General features: G+C 57.8%; 1 protein-coding gene across 1 annotated transcript in view; it reads left to right on the top strand.

Annotated features, from left to right (window-relative positions):
- Positions 1 to 914: 914 nt before the first annotated feature.
- DHX37 (DEAH-box helicase 37) overlaps positions 915 to 21,402 on the top strand; it is a 28,262-nt gene continuing 7,774 nt past the window's right edge. The window contains exons 1-16 of the mRNA XM_047093205.1: positions 915 to 1,096; positions 4,594 to 4,763; positions 7,345 to 7,457; positions 8,890 to 9,220; positions 11,078 to 11,226; positions 12,287 to 12,379; positions 14,023 to 14,119; positions 14,962 to 15,075; positions 15,256 to 15,357; positions 15,603 to 15,717; positions 16,916 to 17,011; positions 17,196 to 17,278; positions 17,946 to 18,096; positions 18,707 to 18,783; positions 19,121 to 19,353; positions 20,844 to 20,955. Of these exons, the coding sequence (XP_046949161.1) occupies positions 991 to 1,096; positions 4,594 to 4,763; positions 7,345 to 7,457; positions 8,890 to 9,220; positions 11,078 to 11,226; positions 12,287 to 12,379; positions 14,023 to 14,119; positions 14,962 to 15,075; positions 15,256 to 15,357; positions 15,603 to 15,717; positions 16,916 to 17,011; positions 17,196 to 17,278; positions 17,946 to 18,096; positions 18,707 to 18,783; positions 19,121 to 19,353; positions 20,844 to 20,955 (2,142 nt within the window). The 5' untranslated portion in view covers positions 915 to 990. The remainder of the gene's footprint in view (positions 1,097 to 4,593; positions 4,764 to 7,344; positions 7,458 to 8,889; positions 9,221 to 11,077; positions 11,227 to 12,286; positions 12,380 to 14,022; positions 14,120 to 14,961; positions 15,076 to 15,255; positions 15,358 to 15,602; positions 15,718 to 16,915; positions 17,012 to 17,195; positions 17,279 to 17,945; positions 18,097 to 18,706; positions 18,784 to 19,120; positions 19,354 to 20,843; positions 20,956 to 21,402) is intronic.

Here is a 21,402-nt window from a genome sequence, read left to right as displayed (position 1 = left end):
AACTCCTTATTGCTTACCTACTCTGCAGCAGATGTTGTTCTAGGTTCCTTTCTAAAATTCTAAACTAAGGGGTGCCTGGGTGGCTCAGTCCGTTAAGCCTCCGACTCATGATCCCACAGTTCCTGAATTTGGACTCACAGTTGGTGAGTTCGGCCCGCGCTGGATTCTGCACTGACAGCAAGGAGCCTGCTTGGCATTTTCTCTCTCTCTCTCTCTCTCTCTCTCTCTCTCTCTCTCTCGGCCCTTCTGCTCGAGCGCACTCTCTCTCAAATAAATAAACATTAAAATAAATACAATTCTAAAATAAATCCTAATGCCTTCACCTGGTTTTTGTTACGTTATTTAAATGTCTGCCCTTAATGAACTCATGCTTTTAACAGAAAAAATGCTGCACGATGTAACTGTTCTACACGCCACATAATTACAGGACTCACAAAATACATTATTTCCGAATGCGCTACAGACAATGTGATATGGTAATGAGAGTTTAAAGCCGCCTAATAGATACTTTCTTCTTTTAGTTCTTCTGTCCCTGTAATGGAAGTACTTCGTGCCTTTTTACTACACAACTAATTATGTTTCTTATCGGAGTAACAGAAACTGCAAATGAGCAAAAAAAAGAGAAGCAGTTTGCAATGGGGACGGGGTTATAGTTGGAAAGGTGACAACACAGCCCCACTCCCAGGTAGCCAAATAAGTATTAGCAGGTAACTCCGATTTAGGGACTTTGCCTACACCACGTGCGAACTATCCCCAGTTTAAATTCAGGCCTCCCAGGAGACCTCAGGCCTCGTTCCCGCCTCTAACGTGGCCCCGCCCCGCCTCCCCGCAAGCCCCGCCCCCAGCCCCCTGTTGTTTCCCAGCTCTCGCGAGAGTGCAGCCCGGCAGTCTCGCGGCCTGAGCCCGGGGCCTGGGAGGGAACCCACGTGGGCTGGGTTTTGGGGTGCGCGGCTCCCGCAGCCAGCCGTTAACCCTGCCGGACCCAGCGCCATGGGGAAGCTGCGCCGGCGCTACAACGTCAAGGGGCGCCAGCAGGCGACCCCCGGCCCCTCGAAGGGCCCCCCGGAACCGCCCCCCGTCCTGCTGGAACTAGAGGGTAAGGCGTCCGGGACGGGGGCTGGGTTTCGGGGAGGGGCCGAAGGGCTCCGCGACTCTGGGGCGGGGGGCACCGGGAGGAACCTCCTCTCAGATGATCCGGGGAAGGGGAGACAGTGACACTATGGTTTTAACGGTGAATTTGGGACAGCCCCAGGGCTTGCTCCTCTATGGGAGTCCGGCCCTAGTTTATTACTTTCTAAAGTTTTTTTTTAAGTAATCTCTGCACCCAGCGGTGGACTCGAACTGAGGACCTTAGCTGAGATCAAGAGTCGGGGGCTCTTCAGACTGAGCCGGCCAGGTGCCCCCACCCCTAGTTTAGTAGTATGGGGGAATGTGGGCAAGAAAATAAGGTAATTCCCTCTATTCCTATGGCTGTTTTATAATCTCCTTGCCAGCGACCCCCGAATAAGTAAGTATGTTTAGCCCAGACCTGTCTGCTCAGCTCCAGGCTGCTTGACGTTTCTGCTCAGACTCCTTTTTAGTAGGAGCTGCCAGGACTTTAGGAGACATAAGGGAAGAAGAGATTTAAGGGAAAAAAAAAAGAAAAGAATCTGCCCTGCTGAGCCTAGTAGATGCTTGTGGGAGGAAACAGGCAAAAGCAGACAGGTAAAATATACAGGATGTTGCGTGGGTATAAATACTAAGGAGATAAAGCAGAATGGGTGTTTGGGTGGGTTGCAGTGTCCCATCGGGTGGGCAGGGAAGGCCTCACTGAGAAGGCGTTGAGTCAAGGCCTGAAGGCAGCCAGGATGGCTGAGTGGAGGTGAAAGAAGAAATGGGGGCAGGATCATGTAGGGTCCGCAGGGTGGGGTCGTGGTGAGGACTGTGGCTGGGGCAGGGTTTAGAGCGCCAGGGGGACATAGGCTTATGCGGTAACAGCATCTCTGTGGCTGCTGCGTAGAGAAGCAGTAGAAGGTTAAGTAGAACCAGGGTGGTCGGTTAGGAGCTTGTTCATTCGTTCACGCAGGGAGCAGGTGAGCTGGTGGGGGTCAGGCTACGAGGAGCTCACAGGATTTGCTGGCTGAGCGTGCACAAGAACACTGATGTCGAAAAGGACTCCCAGGCGCTGGGCCCAGCCGGTGGAGAAAAGGCAGGGTGGGCAGCTTGGGAGACCCGGAGCCATGTTTGGGATATGAGTGGTCTGGGAGTCCTGTTCCATAACCCAGGCGGCCAGGGTAGGCAGGCAGGTGCTTGAGAGAGGCCGTTCCTGGGGGAGATGGCAGTTTGGAGTCATCTGTGAGTGGAAGGGGTTTGTTCGTTTCAAGTCCAGGCTGGATTAGCTCACTGAGGGGGTGAGTCCTGCCCTGGAGAAGGATATGGGGAGGAGAGCTCTGGGGCGTGTGGTTGTGGGTGCCGTGGAGGGGGACCCACCATCCGCATCAGATGTTCCCAAGGGGTCAGGGAGGGAGAGAGGGACCTCTGGATGTAACCAGGGAAGCGGTCCATGACCTGGATGGGGCCACTTGTGCAGGAGAGGTGAGATGAAGTGACTGAGTCCGTTCAGAGTTGTCTCGCAGGCTCCTGAAAAGGATGCGGTCCCAGGTCGGACTCACCCGGCTGAGTGCACGTGCTCCCTGAGGTCCAGCCGAGTTAAACATCAGGAAACAGTGGGCCTAGGCTCTGGAGATGCACAGAGGGAGAGCAGGGCCGCTGGAAAGGCCTGTGTCCCTCGACCCACGACCTGGCCTTCTGTTCTGCACTCTCGTTGGGCCTGAAAGGCAGTGAGGTTACCAGACAGAGTTTTAGGGTGGGAATCTGGAGCCTGAATTCCCTCCTGAGAAGTCGCACGGATAGGCTGGGGGCTGACCAAACCGCCTAACATCTCCATGCCTCAGTTTTCTCATCTGGAAAACGGATCCAGGAGGAGCAGTCGTCCTACCCCCGTTGGAGTTTTGGAGGAGGTGATTGGAGCAGGGGGGGCCTGAGGTCTCTTGGACCCAAAGATTGGGGAAGGTTCTTTCCCACCTCAGGACATCTCCAATTAATCCCCGCCTTCCTGAGGGGCCAAGAGGAGGCTTATGAAAACATCCATCACATCACCTGCCTTCTTCAAAGAGCCTTCCCCGACCACTGACCTAACATCGCCACCCGCTGCCTGATTTTTGTTTTTATCACTTCCCTTATTATTATTATTCTTTTCTATAGTACTGTGGTTCTCAAATTTTTGGACCGAGGACCCTTTTACGTTCTTAAAAACTGAGGGTCCCAAAGTGCTTTTGTTGGTGTGGCTTCTATCCATCAAAACCAAGAAATTTTGAAACCAGTATATACGAGCACACGCTTTTTCAGCTGTGAGAGCAGCTACACGTCACACGATTTGGAGCCTCTGGAAAATGCTTGCTGTACGCTTTTTTTTTTTTCCTTTCTCGCTTTTAATTCTATTTTATGCGAGAATTGCACAATGGATCACTTGCATTGCTTAAAATTGTCTCGTTCTCTCCTACGTTTTGTGATACAAGGCAAGATGGACGAAGCCAGAGGAACTACTGAAAGTCAGGGCCCCCACGGAACACGGGAGAGGGGGGCCACAGCAGGTTGAGTTGAAGAGTAATGTGGTAGCCGAATTTGGGTCTAGATTGTATACTTTCAGACTGTGACATTTATTTTTTTTTTTTAATTTTTTTTTTTTTTTTTTTTTACCATTTATTTATTTTTGAGACAGAGAGAGACAGAGCATGAGCAGAGGAGGGTCCGAGAGAGGGAGACACAGAATCCGAAACAGGTTCCAGGCTCTGAGCTGTCAGCCCAGAGCCCGATGCGAGGCTCGAACTCACGGACCGCGAGGTCATGACCTGAGCCGAAGTCGGACGCCCAACCGACTGAGCCCCCCAGGCGCCCCCAGACTGTGACATTTAAAAGTAGGTATGGTACATGGGGCGCCTGGGGGGCTCAGTTGGTTAAGGGTCTGACTTCGGCTCAGGTCCTGATCGCACGGTTCGTGGGTTCCAGCCCCACGTCGGGTTCTGTGCTGACCGCTCAGAGCCTGGAGCCTGCTTCGGATTCTATTTCTCTGCCCTCCCCAGCTCGTGCTCTGCCCCCCTCCCCCCCAAATAAATAAACATAAACAATTTAAAAAATATAAAAGTGAAAATAGATATGGTACAAACTCAGTACTTAGTCCCCTGCGTGTCTGAGGAGGACGTTGTACCAGTGCTCTGAAAATAGTTTTGACCTCACAGGTCTGCCGAAAGCAGGCCACATTCTGAGCAGAGCACTGCTGTCCCGTGTACCCTCCCTCCTGGCACCCGCTCTCCTCTGCCTTGACCGCTAGGGTGGAGGTGCCCTGACCCGCGTGGCGGGTGCTGGGTAGGCAAGCCGAGTGAACGGTGGTGGGCCCGCACCCCCGGTCCTGTGGGGGCGCTCGGGGCTCACACAGGGGTGGGGAGGCCACATGGAGCCGCCCCGCACCGAGCCGGTGGCGTTAATGTTGACCGTTACTTGGCCTCCGGAGTCTCCGGTCCCTGGGCCAGGGTTCAGGCATGTGTGTCTCTCCAGATCAGGGCACGCTGAAAGGAGTTGACGCAAGCAATGCGCTGGTTTTGCCGGGAAAGAAGAAAAAGAAGCCCAAGGCCCCTCCCCTGGCGAAGAAGGAGAAGAAGCCTCTGACCAAGAAAGAGCGGAAAATGCTGCAGAAGATCTTAGATCAGAAGGAGAAAAAGAGCCAGGTACGCGTGTTGTGGCAGGGTCTGCGCACGGCCCCCCAGACTGCGGAGGGATGGGTCTGTGTCCCCCAACTTGATCTCTTCCTTGGGACTGTCCCGTAGAACTTTCCGGAATGCGGGGCGTGCTTTGTGTCTACGCAATCCCATACGGTAGCCACTAGGCCTGTGTGGCTAGCAAGGTTGAGGAATTGAATTCTTTATGTGATTTAATTAATTTAAATTTGAATGGCCTCCCCGTGGCTGGCCCTTGACTGACACCGCTCCAGCGCTCCAGCCGGCTCAGTCTGTCTGGGACAGACTGACGGGCCCAGGTTTGTTGAGGCCAGCTGTCAGCGCAGAGCCGGATGTGGGGCTCAAACCCACAAACTTGAGATCACGACCTGAGTCGAAATCAAGAGTTGGACCCTTAACCAACTGAGCCACCCAGGTGCCCCTCCCTTCGTACTTCTTTGCAGAACAAATTTTGTATTGGGAAATTCAAACCTCTACAGAAGCAGAGAACCTAGTGTAATGGACTCGTGTGTCCTTGTCACCAGTGCCAGCGGCTGCCAGCCCAGAGTCCCCTCGTCATCCCTCCTGCTGGCCACTTTCCCACCTCCGGGGTCAAAGCCTGGGAAGCATAAGTCTGTATTGGTGTCCGGGGCTGCTGAAACAGGACCGCAAACTGAGCAGCTTAGGATAGAGTTGTATTCTGTTGCGGTTCTGGAGGCCGGAGTCTGAAATCAAGGTGTCGGCAGGGCCTTGCTGCTTGTGAAGCCTCTAGGGGAGGGTCCACCAGCTTTGGGTGGCCCCCAGCGTTCTTGGCCTGTGGCCTCATCTGTCCAGTCCTGGCCCCTGTCTTCACGTGGCTGTCCTCTGTGTGTGTCTTGTAAGGACACTTGCCTTGGGATTTAGGACCCACCTGGATAATCCAGATGTCATCCCGGGATCTTTAACTTAATTACACTGAAGAGACCCTTTCTCCAAATACGGTTGCATTCTGGGACAGGAGTTATCCTTTGAGAGGGCAGGACACCATTGTGTTTATACATAAACAGTTTCAATTGTATCTCTAAAATAAGGGCTATTTAGAATAACGGCAAGAGGGGCGCGAGCATCCGACTTCGGCTCAGGTCATGATCTCACGGCCAGTGAGTTCAGGCCAGTGAGTTCGATATCACGGTTCGTGGGTTCGAGCCCCGCGTCGGGCTCTGTGCTGATAGCTCGGAACCTGGAGCCTGCTTCGGATTCTGTGTCTCCCTCTTTCTCTCTGCCCCTCCCCTGCTCGTGCTCTCTCTCTGTCTCTCAAAAATGAATAAATGTAAAAAAAAAAAATGTTTTTTTTAAATAACCCGCAAGGCCATTAGCCCACCTAAATTTTTTTAAAATACCAACTTTCCCTAAATGGTCGAATTTCCAATTGTTTCATAAATGCTCCCCTAGCCCACCTATTTATTTTTCTTTCTCTCCCCCCCCCCCCGCCCCTTGTCATTTATTTGTTGAGGGAAATCAGGTTGCTTGTCTGCGGTTTCCCACAGTCTGCGTTTTTAAACCTTCATCTCTGTGGTGCAGTTAAACACACCCCTCTGCCTCCGAATGTCCTGGAAATGCTATTTGGATCCTCAGCTGGGACAAAACGTTCTCTGGCCCGCATTGCCTGCAGTGCAGAGACCGAGAAACCCCAATCTGGAGACTTCCTGGGGTTCACATTTGACCTTCCACCAGGATCACCACACAGGGTCCCCTGCTCACAGTCCTGACACTCGGCCCCCGGAGCCCTTTCTGCAGGGAGGCTCACGGTCCACGAGTGTGTCCTTTTAAGATCCTGTGCGGTGTTTTTTCTCACTGTTCTGTACGCGCTTTTTCCTCTCGTTGATTGCAAAATACGTAGATGGGAGCACATATAAAATGCACGTTTATAATTTCAAGAAGAAGAAAAACTCCTGAATCGTTCCACAGCAGAAAGAGGCCAACTGTCCCCGCCTCCACATGCTGCTTTCTAGAAGGTGGCACAGGGACCGCTTGCCATATCACACAAGAGCCTCCCCTCTGACACAGCGGGGGAGCCCCGCTTTGTACACATAAACCCTCCTTTATTATACGGTCTCCCGTGGATGGGCATCTGGATGGTGGAGAATTGCTTATGACACACAGTGATGCAGAGAGAGCCTTGGGGTAGACAGCCACCCCAGCTCACGTGAATGTAAGGCCCCCGGCCTGTGATGCACTTATAATTTGGACGTTTGGTTTAAAAAGCCTAGATGTTAGCGCAGCCGAACTCTGATGTACGGTCTCCCTTCCTTTTTTTTTTTAATTTAATGTTTTAAGTGATCTCTTTTTATAATTCTTAAATTTTTTTTGAAGTTTATCTTTGAGAGAGTGTGAGCAGGGGAGGGGCAGAGAGAGAATCCCAAGCAGGCTCCCTGCGGTCAGCACAGAGCCCGATGTGGGGTTCGAACTCACGAACCGCAAGATCACGACCTGAGCCCAAATCAACGGTCAGACGCTTCACCAACTAAGCCCCCGGGCACTCCCCAGGTCTCCCTTCCCTTCTGAAGAGAGGGTCGCCCTGCCACATGTCTGACACTGTCATTTCCTTCCCCAGCGAGCAGAGATGCTACAGAAATTGAGCGAAGTCCAGGTCTCAGAAGCCGAGCTGAGACTCTTTTACACCACGTCCAAGCTGGGCACTGGGAACCGCATGTACCACGCCAAAGAGTGAGTCGGGTGCCCCTCCTGCCAGGGCCCCGGGGGCGGCCTCACAGGTCACCGAGCCTTCCGGGTTGAGCTTTAGGAGGAAAGACGCCTGCAGTGGCCCCCGTGCTAACACGCCTCCGCCGCATGGGGGCCTGGGTGCTGCGGGGTCCTGCGTGACCAGTTCGTCCAGCTCTGGCCCAGACGATTAGGTTAGACGTCGCTTTCAGGTGATCAGGGATTCGGTTCAGCTTATTTCTGAGTGCGGAAGTGTGGCCTTCCGGGTGTCACAGGCTTGGTCCCTTCTGGAAGCTGGAGAAGCTGTTCCTCCCCTCCCCCCCGGCTTCGGGTGGCTGCCCGCCGTCCTGGGGGTTCCTTCCTTATAGATGTGACGCCGCGGTCCCCGTCTCCGCTGTGTCTCCCGGCGTGTCTCTCTGTCTTCCGTGGCCTTCCTCTGTGTCCGCGTCTTCTCGTTTAAGGACACCCAGGCATCGGAGTTGGGGCCCGCCCTGATCCAGGATGCCCTCATTTCAGCTGAATTACATTTGCAAAGACCCTGTTTCCAAGAAGGTCACATTCTGAGTCTCTGGATGTGAATTCTAGGGAGACACTGTTCAGCCCAATACCACCCACATTCCAAGATTGAGACCGCGGGAGTCGGGGTGCACCTGGGTGCGCTGAGCATCTGACTCTTGATTTGGGCTTTGGGATCGAGCCCTGCATCAGGCTCTGCTCTGAGCTTGAAGCCTGCTGAAGATCGTCCCTCTCCCCCCCCCCTCCCTCCCTCTCTCCCTGTCCCTCTCCTTCTCCCTCTTCAATAAATAAACATTAAAAAAGAAAAGTTGATCTCATATTAAAATCCAGGTTCCCGCCTGGTCCTGTGCCACACCAGATGGCACTCTCACAGGGCAGCTGACCCTTAGATGGAGCCCAGGTGCCTTCCCCACTCCCCCCCACCCACCACCCCTCACCCCTCACCCCCACCACAGACCCACGGGACACGGCCGTCTTACTGTCAGCCTGGTCCCTTGTGCATTTATGGCTGCTCTGAGTGCAGACTGTCCCAGGCTCTCCTCTAGGCCCCGGGGGTGGAGAGTGCACACAAGTAAAATAAGAAGTAAGCTTCCCTTAAGAAGCCTGCGTTCTCATCCTGGGGAGATGGGCAATAATCAAACGAATACATACGTGTCTAGTGCTGGGAAGCACAAGGCACAAAGTAACGCAGGGAAAGAGGATGGAGGGAGATGGGAGAGTCTCCCTGATGGGTGACATTTGAGTGAAGTGAGGGAGCGCTTCTGCGTAGGGAGCGGGAACAGCATGTGCAAAGGCCCTGAGGTGGGAGAGGGGGGTGTCCTTTGAATCCCGGCTTCTGAGGGGTGTGTCGCAACACAGAGCTGCCTCAGGTCGACCGGCCCACCCTAGGGCTTTCGTGCCTGACTTCTGGCCGTGCTGGCAGGAGGTCTGACGAGATCGAAGCCCAGGGGCAGAAGATCAGCAGCCTCAGCGGGGCCCATCGGAAGCGCCCCCGCGAGGAGGCAGAAGATGAGTCATCCGAGTCCTCGGCGGAGTCTGAGCCTGATGAGGCCCCTGCCGCCGAGCCCGTGGAGGAGGCTGGTGCGGGGCCGCCGCCAGCTCCGCCGGGGGCGGGGGCCGGGGGCCCCGGCTCCAGCGGCCAGCCCTCTCTGGCCGCGACGTCGTCGGTACCTCCCGCAGCAGCCCCCACCGTGGCCAGGCCCCCCGCGAAGCCCGCCGTCTTCATCCCTGTGAACCGCTCCCCCGAAGTGCAGGTTTGCTGCTCCGTGTCTGCGACGGGCCCTGAGGCTAGCGTGGTGGGGGGCTGGGGGTGCGGGGGCGGGGGGGCGTCCTGTGCCTCGAGCGGGTGGGATCCCTCCCGTGCGTCGGTGTCCTCGCCCAGAACGGGAGCAACTGTGCCCTCCTGTAGGGTCGGCGTGGAGACGTGGGCGGGTGCGTGTGGGGACGTGCACGGGGTGGGGGGGGAGGGCAGCAGACAGCGCCCCCGCTGTTGTGAACGGAGGAGGCTGGGTGCCAGGAAGGGAGAGAGCAGGAGGGCCTGGGAGGCATCTGGGGCAGGAGCTGGGAGACCAGCAGGAGCGGAGGAGAGGGGGCTGTCCCACACTGAGAACAGCAGGAGCTAAGGCCCTGAGGCAGGAGGCCTCCTGGGTCCTAGCAGGGCTGTGGCAGACCGCACGCTGTGTTGTGGAAACCGGAGGGATGCGACCAGCTCCTTTCTTCTAATGGAAATCATTCTAATATCAGCACAGCGTTCTAAGTAAGCATCAGTACTGTTTATTGAAACCGGGATTTCAGTTCGTGTGCTTGGGTATAACTGGGGCAAGCTGACGGCTCTGAGGAACCACCCGGTGTGCCCCTGGGTTCATGCTACAAAGATTTGCTCGTAGGTGCCATCACATGGCTGCTGCTGGTGTGAGAATCTCTTCACTCGGTCCCTGCGGGCCCCGGGCTGCCCCTGCCCCAGCTTCAGCCCCTTTCTTTCTCCGTGGCTTTTCTCCACACGTGTTCCTAAGCCGTTACGACAGGTCGATCACCTGTTTTGATAAGTGATATCGTATCACTCGTCTCCCTGCACTTTGATTGCTTGGTCAAGTCAGTTTTCACGTTTCTGAGATTTATTCGTCCGTGTCGGTGCAGTAACCGAAGTCCCCCCTATTCTGGGTGGTTTTCCCCCGCTGCTCTCGAGTATTCCGGCGTGTGACTAGAGCACAGGGCACGTATTCTTGCGAGAATTCTTCACATGCACGCAACTTCCTCTCGGGCAGTGTCGGCAAACTGTAGGTCACAGCCATGACCGGGCCACGAGATGACCAGCACTCTCGGTTTTGAAACAAAATGGAGTAGAATAGAGACGGAACAGAATGTTTTAAATCCGCACTTAGCATGCTTCACGTAAGGAAGGTGTGAGCCGTGGGTCGTAAAACTTCTGCAGTATATGATAACACCAGATCCTTGAACAACGGGGGCTAGGGGCTCCGCCCCCCTCGCGGTCAGAAATCCACGTGTAGCTTTTGACTCCCCCCAAACTTAACGACTAATAGCGTACTGTTGACCGGAAGGCTCAGAACACAAAACAGTTGGTTCATACGTGGTTTGTATGTTATGTGTGTCATATGTTTTCTGTATCCTTAAAATAAAAGTAAGCTAGAGAAAGAAGATGTTACTGAGGAAATCGTAAGGAAGAGAAAACATTTATAGCCTTGTACTTTTTTTTTTTAAGTGATCTCTGCAGCCTCCGTGTGTCTTGAACTCACGCCCGCGAGATCACGCTCTGCTGACTGAGCCAGCCAGGCGCCCCTAGTCCCGTACTGTACCGAAAACGGTCCGTGCGTGAGGAAGCAGAGCCCCGCAGTTGTTCAGGGGCCGGCTTTGCGTGCTGGGCTGTCCCCGAGGACACCCGCTCTGGCACGGGAGGACCCCACTGCCGTCTCCGTCCCCTGTAGCTGGGCCTCACTGGCTTTGCTAGGAGGGCTCACGGCATCCACATGCCCACGGCCACCTTTATAGAAACCACGTCACCCTTCGCAGTCTCGCCGATCCCCTCTGCCGTTCTGCGGGGCAGCCCCCCCACCCCCCCATTTCCCCGAGCACTGACTTCCTCTCTTCGCCAGGAAGAACGGCTAAAGCTCCCAATTCTTGCTGAGGAGCAAGTGATCATGGAGGCGGTGGCCGAGCACCCCATCGTCATCGTGTGTGGTGAGACCGGCAGCGGGAAGACCACGCAGGTGCCACAGTTTCTCTACGAAGCAGGCTACACCAGGTGGGGGCTGGGGGCTGGCCCCTCGGGCGACCCCCGAAAGTTACTATGAGTGGGAGCTCCCAGGGCCCTAATCCACGCTCCGCCGTTGGTATGCTGTGTGGCTTTGGGCAAGCTGCTTAACTTCTCTGGGCCTTGGTGTCCTCCCACAGTCGTTGCACCTACTTCACACGGGTGTCGTGTGCACGAAATGAGAGACTTCGTGTGAAATGCTTAGATCAGCCCCTGTCACGTGGGGCGGTGCGTTTATGAATGTCGCCTCCTGTTGGCACTTTTGACCCGGGTGTGTCACAGGTCCCCAAGACCACCCCGGTTTCATTGATTTGCGAGGAAGGCTCACGGGACCCAGCGTGTAGTTGTACATGTGAGTGCGATTTCTTAGAGCAAAAGAACACGAAACACGATCGGCAGAGGGAAGAGGTGCACGGGGTGAAGTCTGGGAGAACCGGGCACAGGCTTTCTGAGCCCTTCCCGGGAGAGTCACACGGAAGCAGTCCATGTAAAGAGCTGTCACCAGACGAGCCGAGTAGAAACTGAGCGCCCAGGGTGTCTGTTGGGGTCGGACCCCCTCTCCCTGGCACCTACCCAAGTCCCAGGCGCCCAGAAGGAAAGCCGGTGGTCAGGATGAACCACGTTGTTGGTACAAACAGTCCAGGCACGGAGAGCCCCCCCTTATCAGGATCGGGAACCCTCCAGAAATTCGGATCCCAGACACCAGCCACCCCCGACCCAGTAAGCAGACCTTTCTAAGGGGACCGGCGCGGGCTTCTGTGCTGCCTGTCGTCCGCCGTCCCCTTGGCAGGTCCTGTGACTCGCAGAGCACTTGCTCTGGGCCAGCTCCAGCCCAGCCTCCCGTCCGCAGCTGGTTGCTTTCCCTTCCACTGTGACTCCCACGGCGTCTGTGTGCAGACCGCCAGGCTGTCCCCTTTTGCTGTCAGGCGGTGCCTTGTCACCTCTAGGGAGGGCCACTCCGTACGTGGAGTCCTGACGGGGAACCGTGTGTGACCGTGGGACTGACAGGTGGGCCCGAGCACTGCTGATGTGTCTTCTCTCCCTCCCACAGCGACGACAGCATCATCGGCATCACAGAGCCCCGCCGCGTGGCTGCTGTGGCCATGTCCCAGCGGGTGGCCAAGGAGATGAATCTGTCACAGCGGTGAGGGCTCTGCGTCCTGGAGGAGGGAAGGGGGTGGTCCCCCGGCTTGGCCCCGGGCGCGCTGTCCAGGAGGAGCAGAGCAGCCTCGTGGGCGCTGTCCGTCTCGAGGGTGCTGGGTGGGAGCGTTGCTTCTGCGTCCGAGCGGAGGGGCTCCTCCCGCAAGAGGGCTTTCCGCCCTCTGGACGGCAGGAGCTTCCTGGGGAGGGGCCACAGGGCAAGGACGAGCCCGCCAGGCCCTCGGGCTCACTCCGTGCCCAGTGCCCCGAGGAGACCGTGGCCCTTTCTGGGGCTCGAGGGCGGAGCAGAGTGGCAGGTGGCCAGACGCAGGCAGGCAGTGATTACTGCTTGCCATGGTCCAGTAGTTCTGTCTAGGCAGGGGTCCCGAGTTCGGGTCCCCTGCGGGCGGCGAGGCTTTAGGACTTGATGTGGAAAACCGAACAAAGCAGGCAGAGCGCCCGCTTGAGGGTGGCTGGGGCCGCGTTCATACCGCACATGCCTGGGCCTCGGCCCGCACCGGGGCATCCAGGTTTGAGGGGGTAGCATGTCTACTGGGCCTAAAATTGAGAAAGTCTCCTTCATCTGCCCTCTCTCTGAATATTTACTGAGCGGCACCTGCTGTGGGCCGGCCCGGCCCCGGGTCTCAGGACAGGGTGAGTGAGACAGAACGGCCCGCCCTCCTGGGACTGGCGTGCGGGTCGGGGAGGCTTGTTGCGTGCGCGTGTTGTGGGGGCAGGGTACCCCCAGCGTGTTTCCTGTGGATTGTTCCAGTCACAGGCACAGACAAGCAACCGTGGGCATCTCTGTATTTCTCCTCTTCGACTTGTACGTAAACGATTCATATTGTTCACCCCTTCTGAATCTTTCCCGTTGTATTTGATGGCATGTGTTGAAAATAATACATACAAAGCTGTCCTTTTTGGTCACCATTTTTAACTTTTTTAAGGGAATGTTTATTTTGAGAGAGAGAGGGAGAGCAGGACAGGGGCAGAGAGAGGGAGAGAGAGAATCCTAGGCAGGCCCCACGCTGTCGGCGCAGAGCCCGACGTGGGGCGCGATCACACAAACCGCGACATCGTGACCTGAGCCAAAATCAAGAGTCAGACACTTAACTGACTGAGCCACCCAGGCGCCCCCTCTTTAACTTTTTGTGGAAGCTTTTAAACACACACGAAAGTAGAAAGTGTAGCGAACGAGCCCCTGTGGACCCGAAACCCAGTTCGGTGATGGTCAGCTGGTGGCCAACTTGCTTCTGACTCCGTGCCCTGCACCCCAGGGGTGCAGAGCTGCTCTTGGAGAATTGCTTCCTCGGGGTTTCTCTGTTGGGCTGGAAGATCAAGGCTGTATTTCATTTCTGTGCGAGAAGACGCTAGAACAATTTCAGCGCCCTCACCGTGACCGAAACCCTGTGACACGCTGGAGGGCCCTCCGGCCCCCGTTGTCTCTCTTCTGAACAGTTGTTCACCGTTGGTCGTTCAAATTGCACTCCGACCGAGGTCCGCGTTCAGTCGACCCGTTTTTCAGAGGGCGGTGACGGCCCCTCCGCGTCACGCTGGCGACGGGCCTCCACCGTCCGCCTCCGTGTGGCCACGTGGCTGCAACCGGTCAGGACCTTACCTGCCCTGAGCCGGAGTCTGTCCCTGCAGGGTCGTCTCCTATCAGATCCGATACGAGGGAAACGTGACCGAAGAGACCAGGATCAAGTTCATGACAGATGGCGTGTTGCTCAAGGAGATCCAGAAGGTTGGTTGCTCGTCTCGTCTCCGGACGCAAGGCCAGCGAGCATGGGGCGGGCAGTTCGAGCGCTTGTCACGCCACCCGCTGGCACAGCAGCACTGTGTCACCTTGGGCAAGTTCCTTCCCCTCTCTGAGCCTCGTCTTCTTGATCTGCAAACCGGTACCTTCCTCACGCAGTTGTTTTGAAGCAGAAGTTGTATGACGCGTGAACGCGCCTCAGCGTAGCGCCTTGTAGGTGCTCGTTACGCGGGAGCTCGTGTCGTTAGGATTTGGTTCACAGACTTTGTGCTTCGGCCACACGCGTGTTGCTCCTTGCGGGCTGTGTGGCGTCCACCTGGGCAGAGGTGACGCCTGCCCCCTCTGCCATGAGGCCGGCCAGGGTCACCCAGGGAGGTGGCTGTGAATGTGGCTCCTCTCTGTGTGGGAGACGCTGTCCCAGTGTCCTCAGTCCTACCCGCCACCCCCTCGTTCCCTTGTCCTGCCTGTCCTCTCTGCTCTACAGGCGTCTGGATTTGGTAGCTCGCCTCTAATAAATGGTGGCTGCCCGTTCTCCAGCAATTTCTCTGCCAGGCACCTGCCCCCAGGCTGCGTACTTTACGGATGGTGTTTGTCACGGAAACCTCCCTGTGACCCCGTGAAGTGGGTCCTGTCGCCCCATTTTGCAGATGGAAAACACACAGGGAGGTGAAATAACTTACCTGAGGTCACAAACCAGGACCCCCCGGGCCAGTGCTCCCGGATCCGTGCCAGCTGTGAAGGGGGCTCCTGGAGCAGGAATTCTGGGGTGTGAGTGATGCCGGAGTGGCTCGGGCCCAGGCTGGCGGGCCTCACCACGCCCCCCTCCCCAGGACTTCCTGCTGCGGAGGTACAAGGTGGTGCTCATTGACGAAGCCCACGAGAGGAGCGTGTACACGGACATCCTCATCGGCCTCCTGTCCCGCATCGTGTCTCTCCGGGCGAAGGTAGGCCGGCGGGGTGCCGGGGGTCAGGTGAGACAGGGTCTCCTGAGCACGGGGTCCCCCGGGCCCAGGGGCAGGGTTGTGACTCTCGGTGTGAGCGGCCCCCCTGTGATTCCTCCCCCTTGGAATCCTGGGTCTGGCCGTGTTACCCTTCCGTCCGTCACCCCGTCTGCCCTCCCGCAGAGGCACCTGCCGCTGAAGCTGGTCATCATGTCGGCCACGCTGCGGGTGGAGGACTTCACGCAGAACCAGCGGCTCTTCGCCCGGCCGCCCCCGGTCATCAAGGTAGCGCCTGGGTCGGCGTCTCGGGCCGGCGAGGGGGGGAGCGGGGCCCGTCAGCTCCCGCAGCGGGACGCCTGGTCTCGAGGCCGCTCCCGCAAGGCCCCGCTCTGCTGGTGGAGGCCGAGACCGGGAGGCCTTGGGGAGCTGCTCCCGCCGAGCGGAGAGCTCCGGGGTCGCAGGGGCCAGGGACGGGGGAGGCACCGAGCTCGGCCCACCGCCCCCCGTGCCTCTGTGGGCGTGTGTCCCAGGTGGAGTCCAGGCAGTTCCCGGTGACGGTGCATTTCAACAAGCGGACGCCGCTGGAAGACTACAGTGGCGAGTGCTTCCGGAAGGTCTGCAAAATCCACCGCATGCTGCCGCCAGGTGAGGCCCCGGCGGTGGGCGAGGCCGGGTCTCCCCTCCGGACCCCAGGCCCCACCTCCCCGCGCTGGCTCTTTCCTGCTGGTGGAACGTACACGAGTTAGGACCATTTGAACCGTTTTTAAGTGTATAATCCGGAGGCGTTTAGCGCCTTCCCAAGTGCAGGCTCCCCTCGCTGGCTCGCTTTGCTTGCTCGTACATCGCGGCTTCTGCACGTTGACGAGTTTGGGTTTGTGGCGATCCTGCCTCAAGCCAGCCGATCGGGCCGCTTTTCCGACAGCACTTGCTCCCTTCAGCGTCCGTGTCACGCGCTGGCGATTTCCACCGTATTTCAGACTCTCCCCCTGTACGTTTCCAGTGATCTGTGAGCAGCGGTCACCACTCCTGAGAGCTCCGGTGACGGTTAGCAGTTTTTAGCGATATTTTAAATCGAGGCATCCGCGGTGTCTTTTTAGACAGTGACGCCATCGTGCGCTTAGTAGGTTACAGCACAGCGTAAGCGTAACTTCCGTGTGCACAGGGCAACCCAGCAACAGCTGTGACGCTCGCTTGTGTCACTCATTGTGACACTCGCTTCTCCGTGGTCCAGGACCAGACCCGCGGCATCTCTGAGGTGTGCCCGTGCTGTGCGGCCGTCCCCACCATCCACAAGGGAAACTCTGTCCCCATTAAACACTAACTCTCCATCCCCCTGTCCTGGCCCCTCCCCCCGTTCTGCTTTCTGTCCCGACGCATTTGTCTATTCCGGACATTCCGTGCAGACGGACTCGTTTGATGTGTGGGTTTTGTGCCTGGCTTCTTTCTTGCTTTTTGGGGGTTCGTCTGTGTGTTTTCTGCCGTGTGGACGGACCACACTCTGGTTGTCCATCCACCAGCCGACGGACACTTGGATTGTTCCATTTCTCAGCTGTTGTCAATGGAGCTGCCGTGGGTATCTGGGCACAGGTCTTGGGTTGCGTCCCTCTTTCCCGGTCTCCTGGGCTAATGCCCACGAGTGGAACAGTCAGCTCGTGCAGGGGCTCTGTCCACCTCCCTGTCACACGTCCTCTGTGTGGGAGGCAGCTGCCGCTGCACGTCTCTGTGGCTGAGTCCTGCCGTGACTGGCTTTTCCTTACGCCCAGCTCCTGACAGGTGGTAGTTGCTAAGTAGATGTTTGCTCCACGAATGACAGGGTAGCCGAGGGATCTGGTTCTTTTCGCAGGGGGCATCCTGGTGTTCCTGACGGGGCAGGCAGAGGTGCACGCGCTGTGCCGCAGGCTGAGGAGAGCCTTCCCACACGCCAGACGCAGGCCTCCAGGTACCCCGGCGGCACTGGGCCCCGAGAGCCTCCCTGTATGAGAGCCGGCGCCTCGCCCGCCCTGCCGTTCCCCAATAAATGGCCAGCAGTGCGGTGGCCTTACTCTGGACGGTGAAGAACAGAGCCCCGGTAACCCGCGTGTGGCCTCGAGACATCTCCCTGCTGAATCTGCTCCTTCTTACAGAAAAGGAAGATCAGGAAGATTCGGTAGAGGAAGTGCGGAAGTTTAAGAAGTCAAGGACGAGAGCGAGGAAGGCCCGGGCAGCGGTATGTAGAGGCTCGTGGGCGCCTGGGGACTCTGAAGCTACCTTCTCTGGTGGCCAGTGGCCCCATGGCATGTAGATGCCAATGTAACTAAAACGAAATAAAAATAAGGTTGTTTTAATCGAATTCTATCAGACGCATTTCAGGTGCTCAATAGCCACCTGGGGCTGCTGGCGACCGTGCTGGGTCCAGAACATTCCTACCGTGGAAGAGAGTTCTGTTGGGTGGTGCTGCCCTAGAGGCCTCAGGGTGGGCTGTGATTTGAAGGTTCCCTGTGCTGTGGGCCAGGAAGAAGCTTCTGGAAGGCTGGCCGTGAGGTCCTGAGCAGGGCCTGTGAGGATGTCTGGGAGGGCAGGCAGAGCAAGGGTGCGGAGTCCCACACAATGTCGTTGTGGGTCCGGGGGTGACGGCGTCCTTACTGGGGGGTCACTTGCCCCCGCCCGCTGCGTTTTGGACCTGCCTGGCGGCGTCGTAAGTCCAAGTGTCGACTGGTCCTCACGGCAGCCCGTTGAGACAAGCTCTGTGGTCGTGCCGGCGTTGAGGCGAGGAAGCGGGCAGAATGGTTGTGAGGGCTCACGGGCAGTGCTGGGCCTCGTTCTTGGACAGGCTCGTCTTTCCTGCCTGTGACCCTGTCTCCTGCAGCTGGGGTTCTGCTGTCTTCTTTGTCTAGACGTTGCCGCAGATCAGTCTGGACAGCTACTCGGTGTTGCCTGCAGGCGAAGGCGACGAGGACAGGGAGGCGGAAATGGACGACGAGGAGGAGGAGGCGGCCCTGGGCTCCGACCTTGACCTGGACCTGGGGGACGACGGGGCAGACGGAGGTGTGCCCTGGGCAGGGCCCCTGCTTGCGCTCCCTGGGTCATTCACTCGGCAGGGGTCTGCAGGGCGCCCGCGGCGTGCCAGGCCCCGTGGTTAGGCCCAGACTTGTTGGTCTGGAGCTCAAGAGGGCCGGGCTTTGTGGCCGCCTTGCGCCTGCTGTTTGCTGACTTCCTATAGCTGCCTGCAGACAGACCCTCCGATGTCCATAGTGTCGACTGTGATGGGCATGCCACCCCCGGGCTCAGCTTTGCTGGGTAAAGGCGGGCCTCAGGGCTGGCTGGGGGGGGCTGCCCGGTCCCAGGGCCCCCTGTACGGAGATGGGCCCACGGCCTTGTGGGAGCCCCGGTGGCACCCAGCCGGCGGTAGGGCTCGTGGCCAGATTCTTCCCAGCAGACTCTCCAGCGGGGTGGGCGTTCCCCCCCTTGGAGGAGGGTCATGGGGCCTGAAGAGCCTCCAGGAGCCTCTCAGACTCAGCCCACACTGTGCTGGTCTGGGGGGGGGTGGGGGGGGCGGCGCCTGGTAGCGGGTGCAACAGGTAGGGGGATGCGGGGCAGCCTGAGGTGGGCTTCTGCGGGTGGTGGGGAGTACCAGCCGGCCCTGCTTTCCCTGCAGGTGCACAGCCGGATGCATCGCTGCCCCTCCACGTGCTCCCGCTGTACTCCCTGCTGGCCCCAGAGAAGCAGGCGCAGGTAACTGTGTGGGCTCCTTCTGGCCTCTTGGGGACGCCTCCTAGGGGCACTGAGATAGGGGCAGGTCAGGCCCGGGGCTGTCCTCCTCCTCAGCAGTTAGGTCAGCGCCCCCAGATGGGAGAGGGTGTTGGGATCTCCTTGGAGAACAGGAACGCGTCCCTGCGTTTGCGCTGAGCAATGTCGCGGCCGGAGGCAAGGGGAGGGCTTGTCCACCTCGCCACCCGTGGGCCCCCCCCAGCCTGGCCGATTTCTCTGGGGTCAAGAGCCCCACGTGTCAGTGCCACCAGCTCTCTCCTGATTCCGGTGTTTTGCGGCCTCTGCTCCCTGACAACCCCAGGTCTTCCAGCCTCCCCCGGAAGGGACACGGCTGTGCGTCGTGGCCACCAACGTGGCCGAGACGTCCCTCACCATCCCGGGCATCAAGTACGTGGTGGACTGTGGGAAAGTGAAGAGGCGTCACTATGACCGCGTCACTGGCGTGTCCTCCTTCCGAGTCACCTGGGTGTCACAGGCCTCAGCCGATCAGCGGGCGGGCCGAGCGGGCCGGACGGAGCCAGGCCACTGCTACAGGTGGGACTCCCCTGGCCTCTCCAGTGACGTTGGGGGTCCCTCTACGGCAGCCACCAGTGAGGAGCAAGGAAGGGGGCCCCCGCCCCAGTCTGCAACGAGTGCCGTGTCCCCCTGGGGACGGTCCTTGGGGTGCCGTGCAAGCCCTTGTTGGCTCTCAAGCACTCAACGTGCTTTCTTTATTCTGACCCTTGAGCGATACTTATTTTTAGCTGTTTTGTTTTCGTTTTATCTTGTTACGGCTTTGCGGAGGTACCGTTAACGTACCGGAACTTTGACAGTTTTTTAATTTTTTTTTTTTAATTTTTTTTTTTTTTCTTAACGTTTATTTATTTTTGAGCTAGAGAGAGACAGAGCATGAACGGGGGAGGGGCAGAGAGAGAGGGAGACACAGAATCGGAAACAGGCTCCAGGCTCTGAGCCATCAGCCCAGAGCCCGACGCGGGGCTCGAACTCAAGGACCACGAGATCGTGACCTGAGCTGAAGTCGGACACTTAACCAACTGAGCCACCCAGGCGCCCCAACTTTGACAGTTTTGAAGCGTGCGCTTCTCTGGTATTGGGTGTTCTCAGAACCGTGCAGCGGTCCCCCAGTCCGTCCCAGACGTCGTCACCCCAAAAGAAGCCCCCATCCGTTAGGCACTTTCCTCCCCTTCCCGTCCCCTTGCTCGGACTGGTGTTTCTGCTTCCCCTGAGTCTCTCCCTGGGGTGGGGGGGTTGGGAGGGTTGCTGGGTCACATAGTCACTCTTGCGCCTTCTGGGGCCCGTCAAGCGTCTTCCGTAGCGGCTGCCCCACTCTGACGTTCCCAGCAGCCGTGCTCGCAGGTTCCCATCTCCCCACATTCTCGCCAACGTTTGTTCCTTTCCGTTTTTTTAGACCTGCAAATGTGCGTGGTCGCTCGCTGTGCACTTGCTTTGCGTTTCCCCGACGGCCTTGAGCGTCTTTTCGTGTGCTGTTGGCTACTTGTCTGTGTTCTTGGGAGGAGCGTTTGTTCGTTTCTTTTGCTTATTTCTTTAACGGGGTTCTTTTTCCTTTATCGTTGAGTCGTAAAAGTTCTTTACCTAATCTGCATATTAGCTCTGCGTCAGAGGCGTCATTGGCGAATATCTTTCCCGTCTGTGTTTTGTTATGGTTATTCAATCACTTTATAGCTGGGTTTTTTGGGGTGTGTTTGACATTGTTTTAAATCACGAGAAAAGGAAATTGGGAACCTGCGCAGAGAAAGCTAGTAGGGAGCGACAGTAGTCTCGGGGACTGTGTGCCAGGCACCGGTCTCCCTGCATGTGTGGCTTCGGACATCTCTGCCCCAGCCCCGGTGAGTCCCTTGCTGGCTTGGCCTGTCCCGCGGGAGAGGGAAAGAGGCACGAGGAGGGTCAGTGCCGGCCCTCGTAAGCGTCCTGGTTGAAATCCAGTGCCCGGTAGTTTGGTGGAGCTGCTCTTTTATTCATTTATAAAATGATGGTGTTCTCTCTGGTGCTTCCTCCCCCCCCAGGCTCTATTCATCTGCGGTTTTCGGTGACTTTGAGCCGTTTCCTCCTCCTGAAATCACCCGGAGGCCGGTTGAAGACTTGATCCTTCAGATGAAAGCACTCAACATTGAAAAGGTCAGTGGCGGCCCCCGGCCCTGCCAGCACCCCGCCGAGCCCCCAGCCCCCGCTGAGCCCCCAGCCCCCGCACGGGCCAGCTCCTGAGATGCAGGGGACCCAGGAGCGGAGTCCCGTGGTGCCGGCCTAGCCACCCGGAGCGCTCTCGTGGGACGCTGTGTCCACACGTGCCCACGCTGGGCCCTCCCACCTCTTGAGGCACCGCTTCCCCCGGGGCTGCACCCCTGGAGCACCTGGGGGACCAGTGCCTGGGACGGAAGCCACACAGGGAAGGCCTGCCCACTGCACAGAGACCTGTCGCTGTCCTTGGGGCTCACAGAACGTTCTGTTGACACGGTCCTCACATGGCACCTGTCCGGGGGTCACCTGCCTTTCTGCTGCTCCACAAGGGGTTGTGCAGAGAGAGAGAGAAAGAGAGGGAGAGCCTGGACCCATTAGTCCTTTCCC

The sequence above is a fragment of the Lynx rufus genome, unplaced genomic scaffold, assembly GCF_022079265.1.
Source record: "Lynx rufus isolate CCGP_SWC_20201006 ecotype Redwood Valley unplaced genomic scaffold, mLynRuf1.p SCAF_33, whole genome shotgun sequence".
Taxonomy (NCBI): Eukaryota; Metazoa; Chordata; class Mammalia; order Carnivora; family Felidae; genus Lynx; species Lynx rufus.
Note: the sequence above shows the minus strand (reverse complement) of the source record. Positions and strands in the feature narration are given on the sequence as shown.